The 20,019-nt window shown below is 40.2% G+C and overlaps 1 protein-coding gene across 1 annotated transcript in view; it reads right to left on the reverse strand.

The window, feature by feature from the left end:
- Nucleotides 1-20,019, reverse strand: part of FMN1 (formin 1) — a 137,252-nt gene that overhangs the window by 10,675 nt on the left and 106,558 nt on the right. Inside the window, 7 exon segments of the mRNA XM_069949350.1 lie at nt 1,843-1,935; nt 7,584-7,704; nt 7,830-7,889; nt 10,094-10,240; nt 10,680-10,809; nt 11,065-11,153; nt 11,451-11,512. Of these exon segments, the coding sequence (XP_069805451.1) occupies nt 1,843-1,935; nt 7,584-7,704; nt 7,830-7,889; nt 10,094-10,240; nt 10,680-10,809; nt 11,065-11,153; nt 11,451-11,512 (702 nt within the window).

A 20,019-nucleotide genomic window follows, 5' to 3' on the forward strand; every position in this document is an offset into this window, starting at 1 on the left:
GTGCCTAGTAAGTTCTCAGTCAAGTCGCCAGGAACATTTCTCTCCGTTTCTGCCAACAACTCCTCAAAATAAGCCACTCCCCGACACTGGAACTACATGAACAGGTTCTTTAGTAAGTTGCACTTCCAACAAACTGCTACAAGGTGCCTGAGCATGATCCGCATGTTTCCCAATTGTAAAGATCAGTGTCTTCTCCACTTGCATGCCATCTGTCCAAGAAGATCTCTCTCACACAGCCCACTTCAAATGCTATTTACGTGTACGTTGCAACACTGCCAGAACATGTTGTAACAATATGATTCTAATAAAATAAAATAACCTCAGAAGAGGGACGGGATGAATTATAAGTCCGTAGGGGCTCGGGAAGGCAGCGGAGTGGCAATCACTAGAGCAGGCCGAGAATGCCAGAGATTCTCAAAAGGGAAATAGTACTGAGGTATTAAATCATGAGAGTGGAAGGAAACGTGAAGCTCTTAGGAATATGGAAGCATGCAAGCGAATGAAGGAGAAAAAGCAGGCATATCGTGACCTAAAGTGTGGACAAACAGCTCAATAAGACATCTTTATTAATTTCATACCCATAGCTAGGTCTGGTTTCCATTATACAAACATTCTTGTACTATTACATGCACACTGATAAACCATAAACTGGTGAGAGAAGTCCGGGCACCTAGTGGACCAAGATACTCAAACTCTGATTCAGTACTAGTGCTTTTGTTACATAAACCCTTTAGATGGGTGACAAGATGATTTTTGGGATATAAGTAGAGATAAGCGAACCTCACGCACACTCTGATTTATCCAAGCCAGAGCGTGCGGCAGTTGAATACCGTTGGCTGAAGAAGTTGGATGCAGCCTTACGGAGTCCCGGAAAAGATGCATACATTCTATGTCCTATGGTTGTATCCACGTTTTTTAGGCCACCTTAGGGCTACATCCAACTGCCGCAGTCACCGGTAGAGATGAGCGAAGCAGACGGAAATTTGTGAGCTTTGCAAATTTTCTATCAAACTCGTTAAGATTTGATTTGTGAATTTTGTTAAAACAGCCAAATCTATAGTAGCTACAGAACTGGGACTATTACAGAAGGGCAAATTGTTGTTGTAAGAGTGTCAAAAACCGAAAAATCACAATTTCCGCCATTCATCTCCTCTTTGTCCCTGTATCGCTCTGTTAGTCTCTCCCTGCTCTGCTGTAACTGCCTGATGCCATCCTGCTCTCTCCCCCACACAGAGCCGACTGGCCACCTCCATTAATGAACCGCCTTATATAGAGGGTGAGGGAGAGGTGCAGACATCACAGAGGGGCCTGGAGCGGATTGGACAAGTGCTTGAGATTATGATGAATCCCTTTTTCCGCCCAGTGACTCTTCAAACAGCATGTTCGGCCGCCATTGTTTTATGGAGAAATTCCTTAGCTAATAGGCGGGAATTCGCTTCGCAAATTCACAGCAAGATTTGCAGGGAATCTCGATTCGCCAGATTTGCTTCATTCATCTCTAGCCACCAGTAATCAAATGCTGTACGTTAGAGCTTGGATGAACCCAAGTGTGCTTGAGGTTTGGTCATTTCTAGGTATCCGCTCTATTCTGCAGGAATGTCCCAAAATCAAGGGGGGGGAGGGGAATCAGTAGGATCCCCCATGATCTCTTAGTTATGTTTCAATGCTGTGCATATTCTGCCTAGGGCATACGTACACTCAGTGGTCAAGAGTAATCTCCACCATGCAGCACTTTGCCTCATTTCCACTGTAATTTAGATCTAGCCAATATAGTAGGGCAGTCATCCACCCTCAATGTATCGTCCCAGTTGATTTCCTATGACAAGGGTCTCAAAGGCTCACCTTTATGGATAAATTCTGTCATCCTGTCTTTGAATGGCTGAAGATGATCCTCTGGGGAATCTCGCATTACCACATTTGCTTGCTTTTCAGACACTATGGAGAAGAAGAATTAAGACTAAGACCGAAGAAGGGTTATTAAAACACTGATCACATGAATAAGGCATTAAGGAGTGACATGACATAGAATAAAGTGATATACATACAATATTTAGTGAAAATCCTCTATCAAACCCTGTCAAATAATTGTGCATTATTAGAAAACATGTCTGCTTTCTTTCAGAAACTGCCAGAACTGTATTTGTTGCTTAGGTATTTCCATAATGTGATAACCATGATATAGCTAGGCCCGGCTCAAAGCCCTAGAAGAGTCCCAGTTGTGCTTTAGGGCTTCTGCACAACTTTTCCCTAAAGTCTTTGGATTCAGTGTCTTAATCTTGTCTCCTTCAGATGAGTCTAAAAAGTATTCCAAATCTAAAGCTCGGGACGCTGCTCAACGGCCTGATAGACCAACTTTAGTCATGCCGTACTGATATCAAGCAAGAAAGAATTGTGACAAAAATTAGTTTCAGCATTTTCCATCTGAGATTCAAGACCGAATCCACTATTGTCCATTTAAGTGTTCTCATTCGCATATGGATTGCGAAAGCCTATGATTCACAGACATTCAATCTTCCGCTTCTAAAATTAAGTCATGCGTGATCTCATATTCATTTGTTTTTTTGATCTCATCATGCACACTAACTAAACAACTTAATCTATTTTATTTAGAAATTTGATAAGAACCAAGGAACTGAAATAGATCTGGCAGCTCATTTGTTCTTGTTTATGAAAATCCCATTTGACAGTTCTTGTAATTATAAAGGGACACTCCAGCAAAATGTTATCCCCCTCCACCTTCCTAAATAAGGCTGGTAAGGAAAAACAGCTTACCCTGCTCCCCCCTCTTACCAAGAGATATGTTCCCTGGCAGGACCCCACTTTCACTCCCCCCTTTTCCTCCGCCTGACCACCCAATTGACATAGGGGAGTGTGGACTAGTCCAGGGGTCATTTTCTGATGTACTCTGGGCATTACATACAGTTACATTGCCAAAGTCACCTTTCTTGCTCTCCCGCTACAGACACAGCCTAACTTCTCATGCACAGAACTAGGATAGGCTTAGTAAGCATTCTTTCCTGCTGACCCAGATTTGGGATTTTGGATGTGCTGTGCATCAAAATTGGGATTAATATATGTATTAAAAAACATGCCCAGATAACCCTTTTAATGCTTGAAATTAAGAAGGTGCTGCCTCCTTCCATACAGATTACACTCGAGCTTGCAGTCTCAGCTAATTATTTTTGGGTCCCTTTATAGCAAAAAAACTCTAAAAATCAGAGGACTTTACTAACGCCAAACCTTTACAGCCTCAGTCGGTGGTAGTGTCTGTATTGTGCCATAAATGTTAACGGTTTCATCAACAATCGTTAAATCATTACTATTTGAACGATAATAGTTTAGTGTAATGGCAGACAACGTTGTTCGTTTAATAAAATTTGGACCTATTTTTATCGTTGATCGTTTGCAAATCGATAAGAGGTTGTTCGCCATAGTGGTCGTTTGAGTTTGTTTATCGTTAATCGTCGAAAATCTCTTAGTGTAATAGTACCCTTACATACAGCTGATAATCTGCTACAATGGCTGAGTTTGGAGTCAAAAACAATGCACGCCATTTAGGCCCATAGCAATTGCATTACCCAAGTGGTTTTACATAGGGAGTCCATCTGTACCCCTAAAGATGTGATCACTGGGTGCTAATTGCTTGCCTCTGGTCAAAACTGCCACTGGTCAAAGGCAAGACCTAAAAAAAAAAAAAAAAAAAAAAAAAAAAGGCCTTTTATCCAATTCCCCTAAAAACCACGATAATAAAAAGTCATACGTACCCCAAAATTGTGCCAATGAAAACTATTTTGGTTAACAATTGGGGGAAAAATGAAAAAAAAAAATGGGTCTTTGAAAAGTATAACGCTAAAATTTTTTTCTCAAGTGTTGTATTCAGCAAAAGTAGTAGAACGCCACCATCAAAACAATAGAAATATTACTGTGCCTTTTCCTTCCCTCAAAATAATAAAAAGCTACACAATACATTGCCCCCCCCCCCCAAAAAAAAATACTTCAATAATACAATTAGCCCACAAAAAAACAAGTGCATACTTGGCTAAGGTTATGCGGAAAAAAAATATTATGACTTTTGGAATGGGAGAATTAAAAAACAACTAAAACAAACGCTGCTTCCATAGGGCCCAGTAGACCGCTGTCCTTAGGGGAATGAATTGTTACTATACTGTTTATGTTATACGAATAGATAAAGCTTAACTTAAATATTCTGCGTCTTGTGAGTATGTAGAATTCTCCATGCTTTCTCTCCCTTTCAGTGAGTGAGTGGAAGTCATTCCGAGTTTATTATCTTGAGGTGACCCATACTAATCAGGAGTGTCAGACACTAATTGACAGTGGCGGCCATAACCATTTGCTGCATGGAGCATTGGGGACTAGACTGGTGTCATGTTAGGGCAACCTTTGTGAAAAGAGGTCAGGAAACTCAAGAGGATAAGGACACAAAAGGGTCCAGGTTATGCAAACAAACCTTCAGGAAGATCAAGTAAGCCTCTAAATTTCCTCTTCTGAGTGGTTTATGCTTTGGTAGCCCCAAAGTCTACAGTACTCCTTTGCAGTATGGGTATTTTCTATATATATTTCCATATATATCATCATTTTGTGACCACTGAGGATCCGACAGATTTTTTTCCTGCACAATGATATTTGCAGTCAATTGGGTAAATAAGGAACTGCAGTTAGTACCATTTGCTTGAATAGGGCTATGCTGCAGTTCCCCGACACGGCTAGGAACAGCCTTCGGCTGTCCAGGCATGATGGGAATTGTAGTTTTGATTCCCCATCCCAGGCATAGACAGAGTATTGCATAAATGTAAATTTATACGAATAAATAGCTGAAAACAGAATCAAATCTGAAGCCAATACGCCACATGTGAATCTACCCTTAAGGGGTGATTCACAAGCCAACCAGAAGCTATCCTGGCTCTTTTTTTTTCTTCTAACAATTGGAAATCAGCTGTTCACTGGGAATTCTACACCTGGCTAAAAGTTTTCACTGCTGTAGCTGACAGGGAATGTTGTATAACATGTCAGCTATTCAAAAATTCTGAACGTACCTGGTCAGTCTCAGTCCTCATGCACTTATAATGCACATGGGCTGGGGTTGCCCTTATGTCCTAATAATGCACATGGGCTGGGGTTGCCCTCATGCCCTAATAATGCACATGGGCTGGGGTTGCCCTCATGCCCTAATAATGCACATGGGCTGGGGTTGCCCTCATGCCCTAATAATGCACATGGGCTGGGGTTGCCCTTATGTCCTAAGAATGCACATGGGCTGGGGTTTTCCTCAGGTCCTAATAATCCATATGGGCTGAGGTTGTCCTCATATCCTAATCATGCACATGGGTTGAGGTTGTCCTCATGTTCTTATAATGCACATGGGCTGGCGTTATCCTCGTATCCCAATAATGCACATGGGTTGGGTTCGTACTCCCATTCTAAAATGCACATGGGCTGGGGTTGTCCTCATGTCCTAAAAATGTACATGGGCTAGGTTTGTCCTCCTATTCTAAAATGCACATAGACAGTAGTTGTCCTCAAAAGACACTCTTTAAATGTGAGGTCAAATAAAATATAGCTTATGCTTTGGTTACAGTCAAGTAGGAGAACCCATCACTTCCTCTTTTACATGAACCCCAAAGGAAGTTTTTGTCTATACAGCTTAAGGAAAACATTAACCAAAGTCCTTATAAAACATAAGCAACAATAAGACATCTGCAAATTAAAGGTTTTCTTTTAATAATATATTAGCAAAAAAAATAAATAAATAATAAAAAAAAACCATTGAAATTAAGAAACCCAATCTACATGGTGCTGCTACGGCAGCAGCCTTTGATCTCCCGGCCTCAAACATACCCGTCAAAGGGTAAGCAAAGCTTATTAACTGTTTATTTTATGTCCCAGCTTTAAAACGCTCTCCTCTCTCTAATCTTGGCCCCGTGTTTTTCTTCCACAATCCCCATTTTTTACCAATTGAAAATTCTTTTCTTGGAGCTGTTAAGTTGTTGTTACACAAGCATTGGGAGAAGTATTTCTCTTATTAAACAAGAAAGCTCTGCGGAGTTAAACACATGGCCTTACAGATGACAGAGAGGAATTCTTGCATGCTTCAAGTCCATTTCCCACAGATTTGATGTACGCGGGCACTGAACCTCCCACCCCCAAGTTCATTTTTATTATTGTTATACACTTCATATATTAACAAAGTATCCATATTGTTTACATTAATGTTATCATTTCATATTGCCGAGAAATTAGATAGCCATTATTATCAGCGCTAGTTGAATTTTTTTTTCCCCTTGCCTTCAGGATCCCAGACTGAACATTCATCTGCTGGTTTGCTTTCCAGTAATGACTGATTTTTGGTTCTAAAATGTTAAATAATGAAATTCACTAAAGTAAATATTTACTCCGTCCTCAAATTTGTGACAATGAAATTTTAAGATGAAATATTTTAGTAAAATAACTCGATTGATGCCGAAGGCAACCGTTCCATGTGGATGACTTATCTAAATTAGGACCTGCTGGCAATTAGTTGATCACTATGAGTCTGGCAGCTGAAATCCCTAGAGATCAACTTGGGAAGCCGGAGAAGGCAGTCCTGGGCAGGGCCACTGCAGAAAAAAATATTACTAGTAGCTCCTTGCAGTGGGTCTGATTGCTCTGATTTGAGGTATATATATATTATATTTATATATAATCTTACAAATTGTAACAACCCCTCCAAATTGTCGTTAGTCTTCCAGACATCATCAATACATACTAACGCCAAATGCCAAAAGACTAGACTAGTATGAATGAAAGCATACTAGTGCCAGTATATACTGTAGTATACAGCGGAGTTGTCAGCACCTGTACCTGAGCTCTTGCCATGCTGGGCAGTGACCCATGGGCTTTTGAGCCTTATGAATGCAACAACAAAAAGGCTTATGTCTTTAAATAGGATGTACCACCAGGTACATCCTCTTTAAAGGGGTTATCCAGTGTGGGGGCACTTTTTTTTTTTTTTTTGGGGGGGGGGGGGGAGGTGGCTAAAATAAAAGACGCCCACTCACCTCCCTGGTTCCAGCGGCAGGTCACTCATCGCGGCGCTCCGGTCCCCAGTTCCCGTCCGCTTCCTGGTGTCTGACGCCGCTTGAGATGCTACGTCTCAGGGCCGCTCAGCTCAATGAAGGAGGCGGGATCCTTTTCAAGTCCGCTCGTATCCCGCCTCCTTCACTGAATGGAGCCGCGTAATACAGGGGAGGGAATTCCCTCCCACTGGGGTCGGCCTGGTCGGCCTTCAGTGCTTGAGCAACGGCTGGTTCCGTTGCATGGAACGGCGCCGTACACGGTAACCAGGCCGTGGTCCGAAAAACGACGCTGTTCGATCAGTCTGTTCAGATTAGAGAGGATGTACCTGGTGGTACATCCTCTTTAATACAATGACGATGGAAGATCTATCTAGCCATGGACTTATTTACACCCTGTTTTCCTGCTGACAGGTCTACTTTAAATACTGCCATAGTTGGTCATTGTAACAACTATACAATAAAGGTGTTTTGTTGTAACTTGTTTTAAACTATTGTAACTATTTACTTTACCTTCTAGGTCTTTCCTGAGTTTTCTCAAGTCCTTCTCCAGATCCTCAAACTTCACCTGTGCAGCCAGGAAGAAATCTTGAGGTTCGGGCAATGGAAAGACACTCTTATCTGTGCCAGCATCCTTCAAAAAAATAAAATAAAATAAGAATAAGACCTCAGAACAGGCAATTTTTATGTTTATGAACATAAGTTCAAAAATATCATGCCCATGTTTGTGACCTCCAAGTTTTTCATCAACACTCTTACCGGATCACAGTGTCGAAGATAAAACCGGACCACGTAATCAACAAGGCTGACTCCATTATCCTGAAGACAGAGAAAAAGAGGCAACATAACTCATATTAGACTTAACAGACAAACAAGTTATCCCAGTAAAACCAGCCATCAAATCAACTCCATTTGGGTGTGATGGCCAACTGGATTTCGGCTGTACATATCTGGCAGCAGACAGACACCCAACCCAGCAAACAAATGTAATAAAGCACCATAGCGTTTATTCTTAGATGCGCGTGTACAGGAGCAGGGAATCTGATCTTTTTTACAATTTGCAGGAATCTTGAAAAATTTAGACGAAAACAGAATTTTGGGGAAAATTTGGAGTGAATTTGATTCAGAGTATCTACTTTCTGATTACTATTTGAAAAGCTTTATGGTCTCCGCTCTCAACACACTGGGTAAAAATGTAGGCAGTTCAATCTTTTTTCCTTTAACGCAAAAAAAAAAAAAAAAATTGGGGGTAAAATTGAATCAGCCAATCGCTAGAAGTGTTCAGTATTTGTCCCCATCACCATACGGACATGTATATGATGATTGGGAAGCAATTACCATACCATACATATGCTCCAGACCAGAGCCGGTTGGTCAACCACATCATTGGTGACCAGATTGCGACAAGATTGCCTGACCATCTAATTTAAATGGTGGCCTCTTAACTCCTTGACAGATGACGTAAGGAGAGAGAAGGATCAGGCAGTCCATTTCAATGGTAGCCTTCTCTGTCCCCAGTAAACACACACGCATACTTAGACAAGCATGCATGTGTATAGAGAAAGATCAGAAATATCTGTCAGATAAATGAGCTCACCACTATCCAAGGTGTATGGCGAGCTTTAGATATTAAATTTTCACCAGTATTTTATTACTTGCAACAAAGGGTTGAAACCCAACTTTACTATGGTATCTTCTGCTTTAACACACCAGTCAAATATATTTCTAAAGGTGAACCCTCCCAAGTACTTACTGCAATGCATATATTCCAAACATCTCCAGTAGCCAGATGTAAATCACACCCTTACTCACACATAAATACCCGGGTAGATAAGCATGTAAAAAAAAACATGCAGTAAGCTGTGTTTACATAACCCCAAGCTACCAGCTGAACACAACATGGCAATACAAACCATTCGGAAAAATATTCTTTAAATTTAAACTTTGGTTTGGTGCCAAAGCCACTTAATTATTATATTCTGCAAACATTTCACGAACATTTCCCTTGTATAAAGTTTATTAGGAATATCTCATTGTAAAAAGGAAAGGCGTGATCAAAAAGTAATTCAGCTGAAAATGTAGAAATCGCTGCTATTCTGCGCCATCAGCAAAGTTTCTGCAAAAATAGTATCCTGTGTGCATCTCTACAAAGTATATTGTTGTGTACTTAAAGGGGTTGGCCAGGAAAAAAAAAAATTTGCAGGGCAGCAGGAAATGGTTAAAACATAATAGTGTTGGTCAAGCATAGTGCTTAATTCAAACATTGGGGAGCTCAATTGAGCTTGAAAGCACCTCTGGGTGCTTTTTAAGTTTCCACGCTACTGTACTGACAAAGCTCTAAACAGATCAGATCTCTTTCATTATGATGCCAGGAGCTCCAAAACTTTTTAATTACTAACTCATTTTGGTATATATTTCATTTACTCATCCCTTCAAGGGATGAAACAAACAAAAAAAAAAAAAACTAGAATGAAAAACTGCAGCTGGTTTCTATAAGATACATTAGAACCCTGGCAGTATGCCGGAAATTGACTGCATACTGCCGGAGCTCTAACGTGTCTTGCAGAAAATGGTTTAATTTTTTCGTTCTAATTTTTTTAACATTTCATTTACACATCCCTTTAAGGGATAAAATATATAAAAATTTGAGGAAATGCAACAGATGAACTAGGCACCCTCCTCTCTACTTAGCAGGGGGCACCTGGTTAAATGCTGGTTAAAAGTAACCAGTGTTCATACGTGCAGCAAGTTATGTGTATCTATTCATTCCAATGAGATTATCAATTTGATTCTCATAAGTGGGTAGCGAAAGCGATATGAGAATGGGATGCTGACATAAACTGTGACACACAGCCTAGGGATTCATTCATTTAATGGCCTTAGATGGGCCATGCCTTTTGGGTCGTTTTCTGCTGACATACGCTAATTTAAACTGTCACTATCGTTATAAGAACGAAAAAACGAAATTAAATGTCCCCAAAAAATGAAGTTAAATCAAAAAAATTTTAATAGTTGAAGCTCACCCTGCTCTTGACGTCTTTTAGCTTTGGCAGGATTTCCAGCCCAAATCCATCTGCTTGTCCTCGTGTCCGGTTACCTCCATTCATGTAGTTTCCAAAGGCAAGAATCAAACCCATGATATCTTTCACTCCATTCAATTCTAGCAAGCTCTGGAAAAATAAGCATAGCAATGCACTACAAGGTCCATCAGTCCCCCACTGATCACTAGAATAGTGATAGTCAAGCTCATGTAAAAAAAGATGTTGTAGTCATCATGTCTATCTGCTCAGCATGTACAGCAGCAGGGACTCCTGTCTGAGAGGAGTCCCTGCTCCTGCACAGTTTCCATGACAACCTACACTGGAGCAGAGACAGGAGTCTCTGCTCATTTACAATGAGGCATACATTGCATGTGTTGCTGCTGCTAAGCCAGACACAGAGCACCTAGCCCAGCAAAAGCGTCAGACTACCCAGAGGTAAGCAGTGATCTGACACATGCTCTCAGCATCTGACCCAGCAAAGATTCTACGGGCAGCAAGGCTTACAGTATCTCTAAGTCTTCATTATGGCGTGTACTGTACAATAAGGTGCTAAAAATGTAACCTTTACCTTGCAGGTGCGGGAGATAATGTCTATTTTCCTATGAACTGAGCCAATTCCCTCAGCAAAGACAGACTGGAAAATGATGCACTTAGCTCTTTCAGTAAAATTTGGGATCTGAGATAACTCGTACAAGAACCTGGATACAAACATGAAAACATTAATGTAAGAGATGGCCCATATAAACAATATGTTGTACAGTTAAAGCAAATAAATAAAGGTTTCATTCTCTTGCAAGACTAGTTAACACAATGTGCAATGCTAACGTTTACTAAACCATCTCCTAAACTTCGCAATTACATTTATGTTCTTGTGGGATATTCAGTCTTGTTTCAAGATAATGTGTACATTACGTTTCTACTATTAGAAGGGACAAGGTGGATTTTTCTCTTACTGTTCAGGTTTGTCTAGCAGCTTCACATCTTCTGCTGTAGAAGTCTCATAGTGCTTTTTGATGGTTTCCAGCTCATCCTTCTGAGCTCTCTGTATATAAAGATATTATTAGATTAATACAGTGATGTAGTAGTTTAATAGAGAATAAATAAATCATATGGCAGAATTGATAAAATAAAATTAGTAATAATAAAATAAAAATAAAAAAATCAGTTTCTGGTACCACCGTTTCCAACACCACATAGTAAACTTTAAAGATTCCTTTAAACCATATGACCCCTTTGGTGACAAAAAATAAATAAATAATAAAACAAAAACAACAATATACAAGTGTATTGATCTTATATGAAAAAGGTAATCTATAAGTTACACGGAAAGTCCACTTACATTTTCAAATAAAGCTTCTAATGTTTCAAGATCCACGACTGAGTCATCAACATTTAAGATAGCTGCGGAAAGAAAATCACAGGCTATAAAATGACTAAAATGATAAATAAATAAAGTAAACTCCACCGTTCTCTGGTCATTGATGTAGGACAACACCTGATACATGTTCTGTAGACCGCTAATGCAAACCTGGATGATATAGGAGCTAGAGTAAGGATGGTGGGTCCATAACCCTCAAAGAGCCCTTATCCATTCTCTAAGAAATCACAGTCTGATTGATAATATATACAGTATATCCATACGCAAAACTCTGCCCTTTCATCACATATTTTTTATTTATTTTTCCCTCTCTCTTTAAGGATTAAGTTGGAGCCAACATACCGGCAGTCACAGCCTCACAATACATGCACCATGTGTTACACTGGTTATCAGTACCCCAGTACATTGGGTCACACACACACACATACATATATATGTATATATATATACACACACACAGTCCGTATTTGTATATCCTTCATATAGTGGCGGGTGCTTAGCGCTTCTCTATACATTTCTCCTGAACATATGTCAATGATCAGATTTTTCTAAAAATAAATTTAAGGGGTCTGTCTTAACCAGCAAATTCAGAAAAAAAAAATTGATTGCCAAAATGTAATACCAGATGAGGATTATATGTAAAGAGTTATAATTTTAGTATTAGCTAAATGATACTTTAAAGTAAAAACTGCTTGTAAGAAATGCACTGTTATTCAGAGCTCTTTTAACCTGTCAAGTTCCTGACAATTGACCTAATAGCGATTGATAACACCCCATTGTACAGATATTGAGATGGATGAACCCAGACCAGATTGCTCGACCATTGATTGCTTTGGTCTGCAGCCTGGAAAAGTCTATGATGACCATCACAGGTCTCCTAGGGTGGTATCCATCTTTTCCAGGCAGCATTGCTCAACGGCCTGGTTAAGGTTTGGCCAAACTTACTTTATTGAGATGCAGATAAATTGTACAAGTTAGGGCAAATATTTGAATACTATATCACTACAGCATCGGAATGACTGAGGTATTTTAAAGGGGTAGTCCGGCGAAGGGCATTTTTTTTTTCCTGACACCGGGTAGGAGATGGCTGAGGGAAAAGACATCCACTCCCCTTCTCGGTTCCAGCGGCGGGTCCCGCATCGCAGTGCTCCGGTCCCCGGCCGCTTCCTGGTGTCTGACGTGGGCAGGAGACGTGGACGTCTCAGGTCCGCTCGGCCAGTCAGTGACAGAGGTGGGATCCATTTCAAGTCCGCTCAGATCCCGCCTCTGTCACTGACTGGCTGAGAGGACCTGAGACGTATCGTCTTGGGCCCACGTCAGACACCAGGAAGTGGCCGGGGACCGGAGTGCCGTGATGCGCCACGAGTTGACGTTGTTTACCTCCTCCCCGGTCCCAGGAAAAAAACGGCCCCCCGCCGGAGTACCCCTTTAATAAAGACTATCCTTAAAGGATAGTCTTTTAGAAAAAGAGGAGCTGAGTAGGCAGATCTATGGTTCTCTGGAGAGAGTAAGTATAAATGGAATTCTATTGAAAATTCCTGCTTATTCCAGGCTTAGGAGTTCAGTGAGCAATCCTAGTTAGTCAGTTATCGGTGTATAAATGTATAAGGGATGGCTGCCAATCACTTATTAGGACCACCCACTGAACTCCTAAAATTGGAATAAGCAGGAAATTACATCAACTGTATACAAGATATTCCAAATGATTGACAGAACGGACTGCATTTTCAATGTAGAGGATAAATGCAATGCAAGGGAGATACCCGGACCATGGTTTCTCAGTCAGAGACTTAAAGGGGTACTCCGGGCAGCGGTTGTTTTTAGGGTATGGCTGGGGAAGCGGTGGAAATAGAGGCCGCTGGTCACTTACCTCCCCGATTCCCGGATTGTGGCGCCCCGTTCTTCTGTCCTGCTGCAGCTTCCTGGTCTGAGCTGCGGCTTCAGACGTGACGCCTCAAGGCAGCTCAGCTATTCACTGGTCGTAGTCCCGCCTCGGTCGCTGAATAGCTGAGGTGCCTTGAGACGTCACACCTCAAGCTGCAGCTCAGACCAGGAAGCGAGACAGAAAGGCCGGCGCAATACGGGACCCGGCACTGGAATCGGGGAGGTAAGTGACCGGCAGCCTCCATTTCCACCCCTTCCCTAGCCATACCCTAAAACCCCCCAGCCCGGAGTACCTCTTTAAGGCCCAAGAAGGCCAGGCAGATGTGAAGATGATTAGATAGTTTTAATATTCATAAAAGGCAACGCATTTCGGGGCTATTATCAAGCCAATGAGATGTGCAATATTAGGCATTACATCCAATATATGTTTATACCATTTCTTGATATGCCCTCCTGTTCCTGAGATATCTGGGTTTGTAGTTTGTCTGACATTTCAGTTAATAGTCAGATGGGTGTAATTTGTAATAAGGAAAGTTAATAATCAAGCGGGATTATACAGTAAAGGGTGGATAGGTATTTTACATTTAAGGGGGTGCATGCCTAATACTCACCCCTAAGCCATTTATGGTAGTAATTTATTATTTTTGGGGTGTTGACTACACGTCCACTTTGCTGGGCCTACAATTTAGATTAAAGTAGTCAGTCAAAACCGGTTTGAGGCATACTAGACCCCTCAGGTAGTGGCTAATGTCTTGTAGGAACAATTTATCAAGCACGTTGTAGTTTATTGTCAAGTTAAATATGGAGCGGGAACATTTGAGTCATCCAAACCAGTCACTTTCAGACATGTGCAGCCCAATTGTTCCCTGGTGAAGATAATGGAAATAAAACAATAGAACCTGTTTTTTTTTTTCTTACATGCCTGATGCATTGTTGCTTGTGTGTACGGCTGACTTTACATTTCCAAAAGGTGGATCTTATGAGGGAGGGGAAACCCTGTGGTATGTACTTTTTGTCTAGTAAGTAGCTGCACAGGGGAAAAAGAAATCCAGATGACACTTGGTTTGGCAATTTTTTTGTAGGTGTGTTTTATAAATATAGAAAACAGCAAGCTTGTTAAAGTGTATGGAATTATTCAGAAAAACAGAACATACATTATCACTATGTATTCCCGTAATACTAAAAAACAAAAGCACTAGTACTAACAAAACATCCAAAACGCTGGAGTGTAACATCATGACATGTAATTGACGTAATAAATACAGCACTGGGTCTTCTCATGTCTAACACGACAAAATTCATTCAACACATATTGGATTAAACAAAAAGGGGACAGAGACTCATGACCCTAATGACTCCATTGCTGTCCTTTACCAAGAGTAAAGAATTAGGAAAATGTGACTATTTCCAGAAGCAGCACCACACTTGTCTACAGGTTGTGTGCGGTATTGCAGCTTAGTGCCATTTACTTCAATGGTGTTGCAAAAACCAGGCCTAGTTGGGAATGCCATCCATAATGACCTTCTTTAACAAAAGGTCTGCCCCCCCCCCAAATACGATTATGGATGGCCATATCAAGTAGTTTGTGGTGTGTATAAGTTTTTGTTTTTGGTGTGTATAAGTGATTTGTCAGAATATAAGTGTAAAAATTTACTTTGAAAAGAAAATTTATAACAAGAGAAGGACCTCATTCAACCAACATCTAACATATGAGCCAACATTAGTGTTGAACATAACTTGCCGTAATTCTCAGAACCGGAATGGTGGGCATTTAACTGTCTGTGGCTAGAGAAGTTGGATACAACCCTAGAGTGTCCCGGAAAATATGAATACAGCCGTAGGCTGTATCCATGTTTTTCTGGCAGTCCTAGAGCAGCATCCAGCTGCCAGGAGTTAAATGCCAAGCGTTTGGGTTAAGAGAACATTGCCGAACCTGAACAGTTCGTCAAGTCGATTCAACACTAGCCAAGATACATCAAAGTGAGACTCCCAACGAGTGCCCATGAACCTCATCGAAAAACTTCTAATAATTGATAGGATCCTAATGAATAGATTAGGGTGAAAAACACCATTGGTTTGTATGTCTTAGTCTTTTAGAAACTGTGTGTTAGAAAAGAAAAGTGTTCCAATTTTGCCTGTTCTAGGTTTGAGGACTTAAAGCGAACATACCATCAAGTAAATCACTTTTGTTTTTTTTACCTTAATGGATAGGCACCGGCGTGTTCCTTTTTTTGAACCATCATTTGGTTCCCACAAAGTCTATTCCTGAGCACCAGCCCGGCACGGAGCACTGAGGGAGGGCCCGCCGGCTCACAGTGTGACGAAACCCACTCCCCTCTGTGATGAGGCTCCATTGATTCTATCGGCGGGCCCTCCTCCAGTGTTCCATTCCTGGACGGTGCTCTGGAACAGGGTGATAGTTCAAAAAAAATTATGCGCCACCGCCATCCCTGCGCCAACACCGGTCCATTAAGGTAAAGTAACCTAAGCGATGTACCCAATGGTACATTAACTTTAAAAGCATCGGGCAAGATTTATCCAAATAATAGTCGTTTACCACTATAAGCTAATAAATTCTATACTCACTGAGACAACTAAATACACCTTGCACAGTCTACTCAGGTCCTTCTGCTACTAAAAGCCATTCATTGAAGAAGTCTTGACATTCAGACCAATGCTAATACAAACTGATACTAATACTGATGCTATTGGCTTATAGAGAAACCACTGCCTGTAATACATGGATAAATGTTGGCAGCCAACATTAAAGCACGACCTAAGTTCACTGCAGGATTGTGGCTTTTGCTCCTAATGGTTGATATTTAAAAACTCTTTCACATCCAAGAATTTTGCTTAACGCCGTCTATAAGTACTATATTACTATTATTTTATGGGACTTCATAAATTTCGGCTCTGCGTATAGATGTTATAGATGTAATTCTAGTAGGATTCCTTTCTCCAGACCTATACTAATTCTCGTGTTCTCCCGTCTACTCTTCTATTACAACCAATAGTCTCTTGTAATTCTTGCCTTAACTACATCTACATCTCCTCGTAAAAGTATTCTCCTAATTTAAATGGAGTTCGCCAACCCAGTGTGCCAGAATAGTATTTAGTTTACACAAACACATTGCCAGGACATATTTTCCCATTGTAAATTTCCAGTTTGAAGCAAAGGGATCCTTTTAAATTTTAAGTGTTTTTTCTTTTCTCTCCAAGATCGTTCTTTTTTTTCTGGTTCCACTTATGTTTGAATAGCTTTTGGATACCAAATCTTGTTGTTTCTCAAAAAGATATTGGCTATACCCTTTCACTTAAAATGATCGCAGCTGCCTAAGTTTCCTGTACGTAAGAATTATGTCCTCAACCTCAGTTTTTAATTAATAATAAATCTCAAACAAAAAACCAGTCCCAAAAGCAGAGACTGACAACACGAACAAAGAAGCACTTGGATATGTAGTATAGTAATTGTCTGACTGTGTTAAAGGGTTTCCCTGATGGTGGAGGTGTCATTTTTAGGCTCGAAAACATATTTGATGACCTGGCAAAAAAGCGTTTTGTATAAACCAACCATCTATTCATTTTTCAAACATTCTTCCAAAAACAAATGTCAAAATTTTCTTCTGCTATCTTGATTTGCCAGGGCAACATTGCTTCTATTGTAAGTAAACTAAGCATAAAATTTCTGGAACATTCTTAAATGGGTTCTCCGGGGACATAAAAAAAGTCAAATATAATAACTTTATTTAAAATAAAAAAAAAAAAGTATATTTTTTTTATATACATATGTACTTCTGTTTAGCGACACAGCCCCTCTGCTGCCACCAATGTTTGATAGCTGCCTTAAAAAGGAAGGAATAATTTTTTTTTTCTCCCAAATCAACTGGAGTCAGAAAAAATAAAATAAAAAAATTATAATATATATATATATATACACATATATATATATATATATATACACATATATATATATATATATATATATATATATATATATATATATATATATATATATATATATACACACACACACACACTTTACTTCTATTTAAAAATCTTAAGTCCTGAAGGAAGTGGGGTATTCTTTCCAGTCTGACACAGTGCTCTCTGCTGCCACCTCTGTACATGTTAGGAACTGTGCAGAGTAGGAAAAGTTTTGCTACTGCTTTGTTAAAGTTAACAATGTATATACAAAATCTCTTAAAAGGTACTTGAGCAAAAAAATAAATAAATAAAAATAAAAACATACAAATCAACTTGTGACAGAGATTTGTAATTTACATCTATTAAAAAATCTTAAGTCTTCCAGTACTTATCAGCTTCTGTGAGCCCTGCAGAAAGTGTATTCTTTCCAGTCTGGAGAGCAGGAGAGGTTTCCTAAGGGGATTTGCTACTGCTCTGGACAGTACCTCACATTGATAGAGATGGCAGCAGAGAGCACTGTGTCAGACTAGAAAGAATACACCACTTCCTGTACGGTATACAGCAGCTGATAAGTACTGGAAGAGTTCAGATTATTAAATCAAAGTAAATTACAAGATAATATAACTTTGACACCAGTTGATTTGAAAGAAAAAAAAATTGAAAATCTGGAGTAACCCTTTAAGGGCTATCCAACAGTGTCAGCAGTTTTGAATATAAATTTCAGTTAATAAGCTTTAAGCTGTGGTGATAACTGTAGAAAACATGATTGTTCTTATACCTCATGGTCGGATTGGGGGAATACCTCCAATATGTGGCAGAGATAAGTACTAGAGATGAGTGAACCTGGAGCATGCTCGAGTCCATCCGAACCCGATCGTTTGGCATTTGATTAGCGGTGGCTGCTGAAGTTAGATAAAGCCCTAAGGCTATGTGGAAACATGGATATAGTCATTGGCTGTATCCATGTTTTCCAGACAACCTTAGAGCTTTATCCAAGTTCAGCAGCCACCGCTAATCAAATGCCGAACGTTTGGGTTCGGATCGACTCGAACCCGGTTCGCTCATCTCTAATAAGTACCTTTTTTTAAAAAAAAAAAATGTTTAGAGGAGAGCTACTTTGCATACTTCTCCCCATGTCTTTTAAGACTCCATATGTCAGTCTGGCAGTCTGTTCAAAAATACACACCACTAAAATAAAACTGATGTCCATGATAGAACAGGTGGCATAGGTATACTACAAGCCAAATCTTATCCCAGCCAAAGCAGGAGAAAGCCGCTTCCCATTGTATATGGCACCATAGATGACAAAGAACAGATGACACCACTTTACATTCCCCTACGTGATAAAACCGTCTACATTTTACACCATCTTTATGGCAGCTGTACGTTATTAAGCAATGTATAGCGGTCTCATTTAGCAGCCAGCAGGAGCTATGTCACAGGGCTCACACCTCCAACAGTCTGAAAAGTGCTAATGTTATGAAGCTTGTCTGCATGAAGCTTGCCATGTAATGCAAATTAGACTCATTAAAGCCAGTCTTTCCTGGTGGGGTTTTTTTTTCACTTCCCTCCAACACACACTGTCAAAACCTCCTGAATATCTCACCTACACCTAACAATAACTCCAAAAGGAAGCAGACGCATGCTGTGCAAGGCTGGTAATTTTATTGGGTTCCTCAACCTTTAAAAAATCAGTTACAAGCCTGGTCTGGTTTCTGAAATCCTTTTTTGCAGGGAAATTAAGGCAAACGTTTTTATGTGGCCCTACAGTGTCTGCTCGCTGCAAAAAGAATTTATACACAGCAGCGTCATTAGAGCAAACCCGCTCCCATTAGAAAATAATAGCCGTCAGATGGGACACAAAGCAGAGCAGGACCCCGGCTCCCAGGCAGGCGCTCATAAAAACAACCACTCGCCAGCTACATTTCACACGCTCCGGTTATTGAATTGTTTTAAGTAGGAACTTTCCTTTGCGCCCTGAGCTTTAACACACTAAATCCAAAATGATTATACAAGTCTTTGTGTGAACACCTCGGGGGGGCTGGAGATGCCACCAGGGAGATGTTTTACAAGATCTAGGAGGTTAGGCGGCTCCTGTGACAGCCCAAATATTATCCTGGGGCTTATGGGAACTTACAAAAAAAAAAAATTGCGTTATGAAATATAAGGGTTTACAATATTAGAGGTTATCATTCATAAGGCGCCGTCGCATTCCATAGCACACGTATAGAACGATTGACCTGTCACCTGACGGCTGAGCTCGCTCCTAGGGAGAGTGCACGCTTTCTGCAACAGATGCTCATTGGATTACAGGTTAAATTATCTTGTTAAATGGGAATTTGTTCCCAATCTAAACAGTTTATACAACGAGCGTATGACTATAAATAGAGACAAATAGGACTTCTCTGATTAGGGAATAAATACGGCCCGTGATTGAAATGGAATTTTCTTTTTTTTTTTTAACTTAAAGGGAATGGGGCATCTAATTTTTTTTTTTTTTTACACTGATTAGAGACAGATATTGAAGATACTGAAATTCAGTTTCCCAATCGGTTTCTATTTTCTGATGGTAATCTTAATTTTTTCCAGTTTCTTAGTTTACATAATTAAGGGGCAGCCATATTGACTGAGCTTTCTGGATGATGCTTTACAAGAAGCCAAATTGACATAGAAAAGATAGATTGGAGTGGACCTTCTAAGGGCCGTATTACACAGCTCGATA

The sequence above is a fragment of the Dendropsophus ebraccatus genome, chromosome 13, assembly GCF_027789765.1.
Source record: "Dendropsophus ebraccatus isolate aDenEbr1 chromosome 13, aDenEbr1.pat, whole genome shotgun sequence".
In the NCBI taxonomy this organism is placed as follows: domain Eukaryota; kingdom Metazoa; phylum Chordata; class Amphibia; order Anura; family Hylidae; genus Dendropsophus; species Dendropsophus ebraccatus.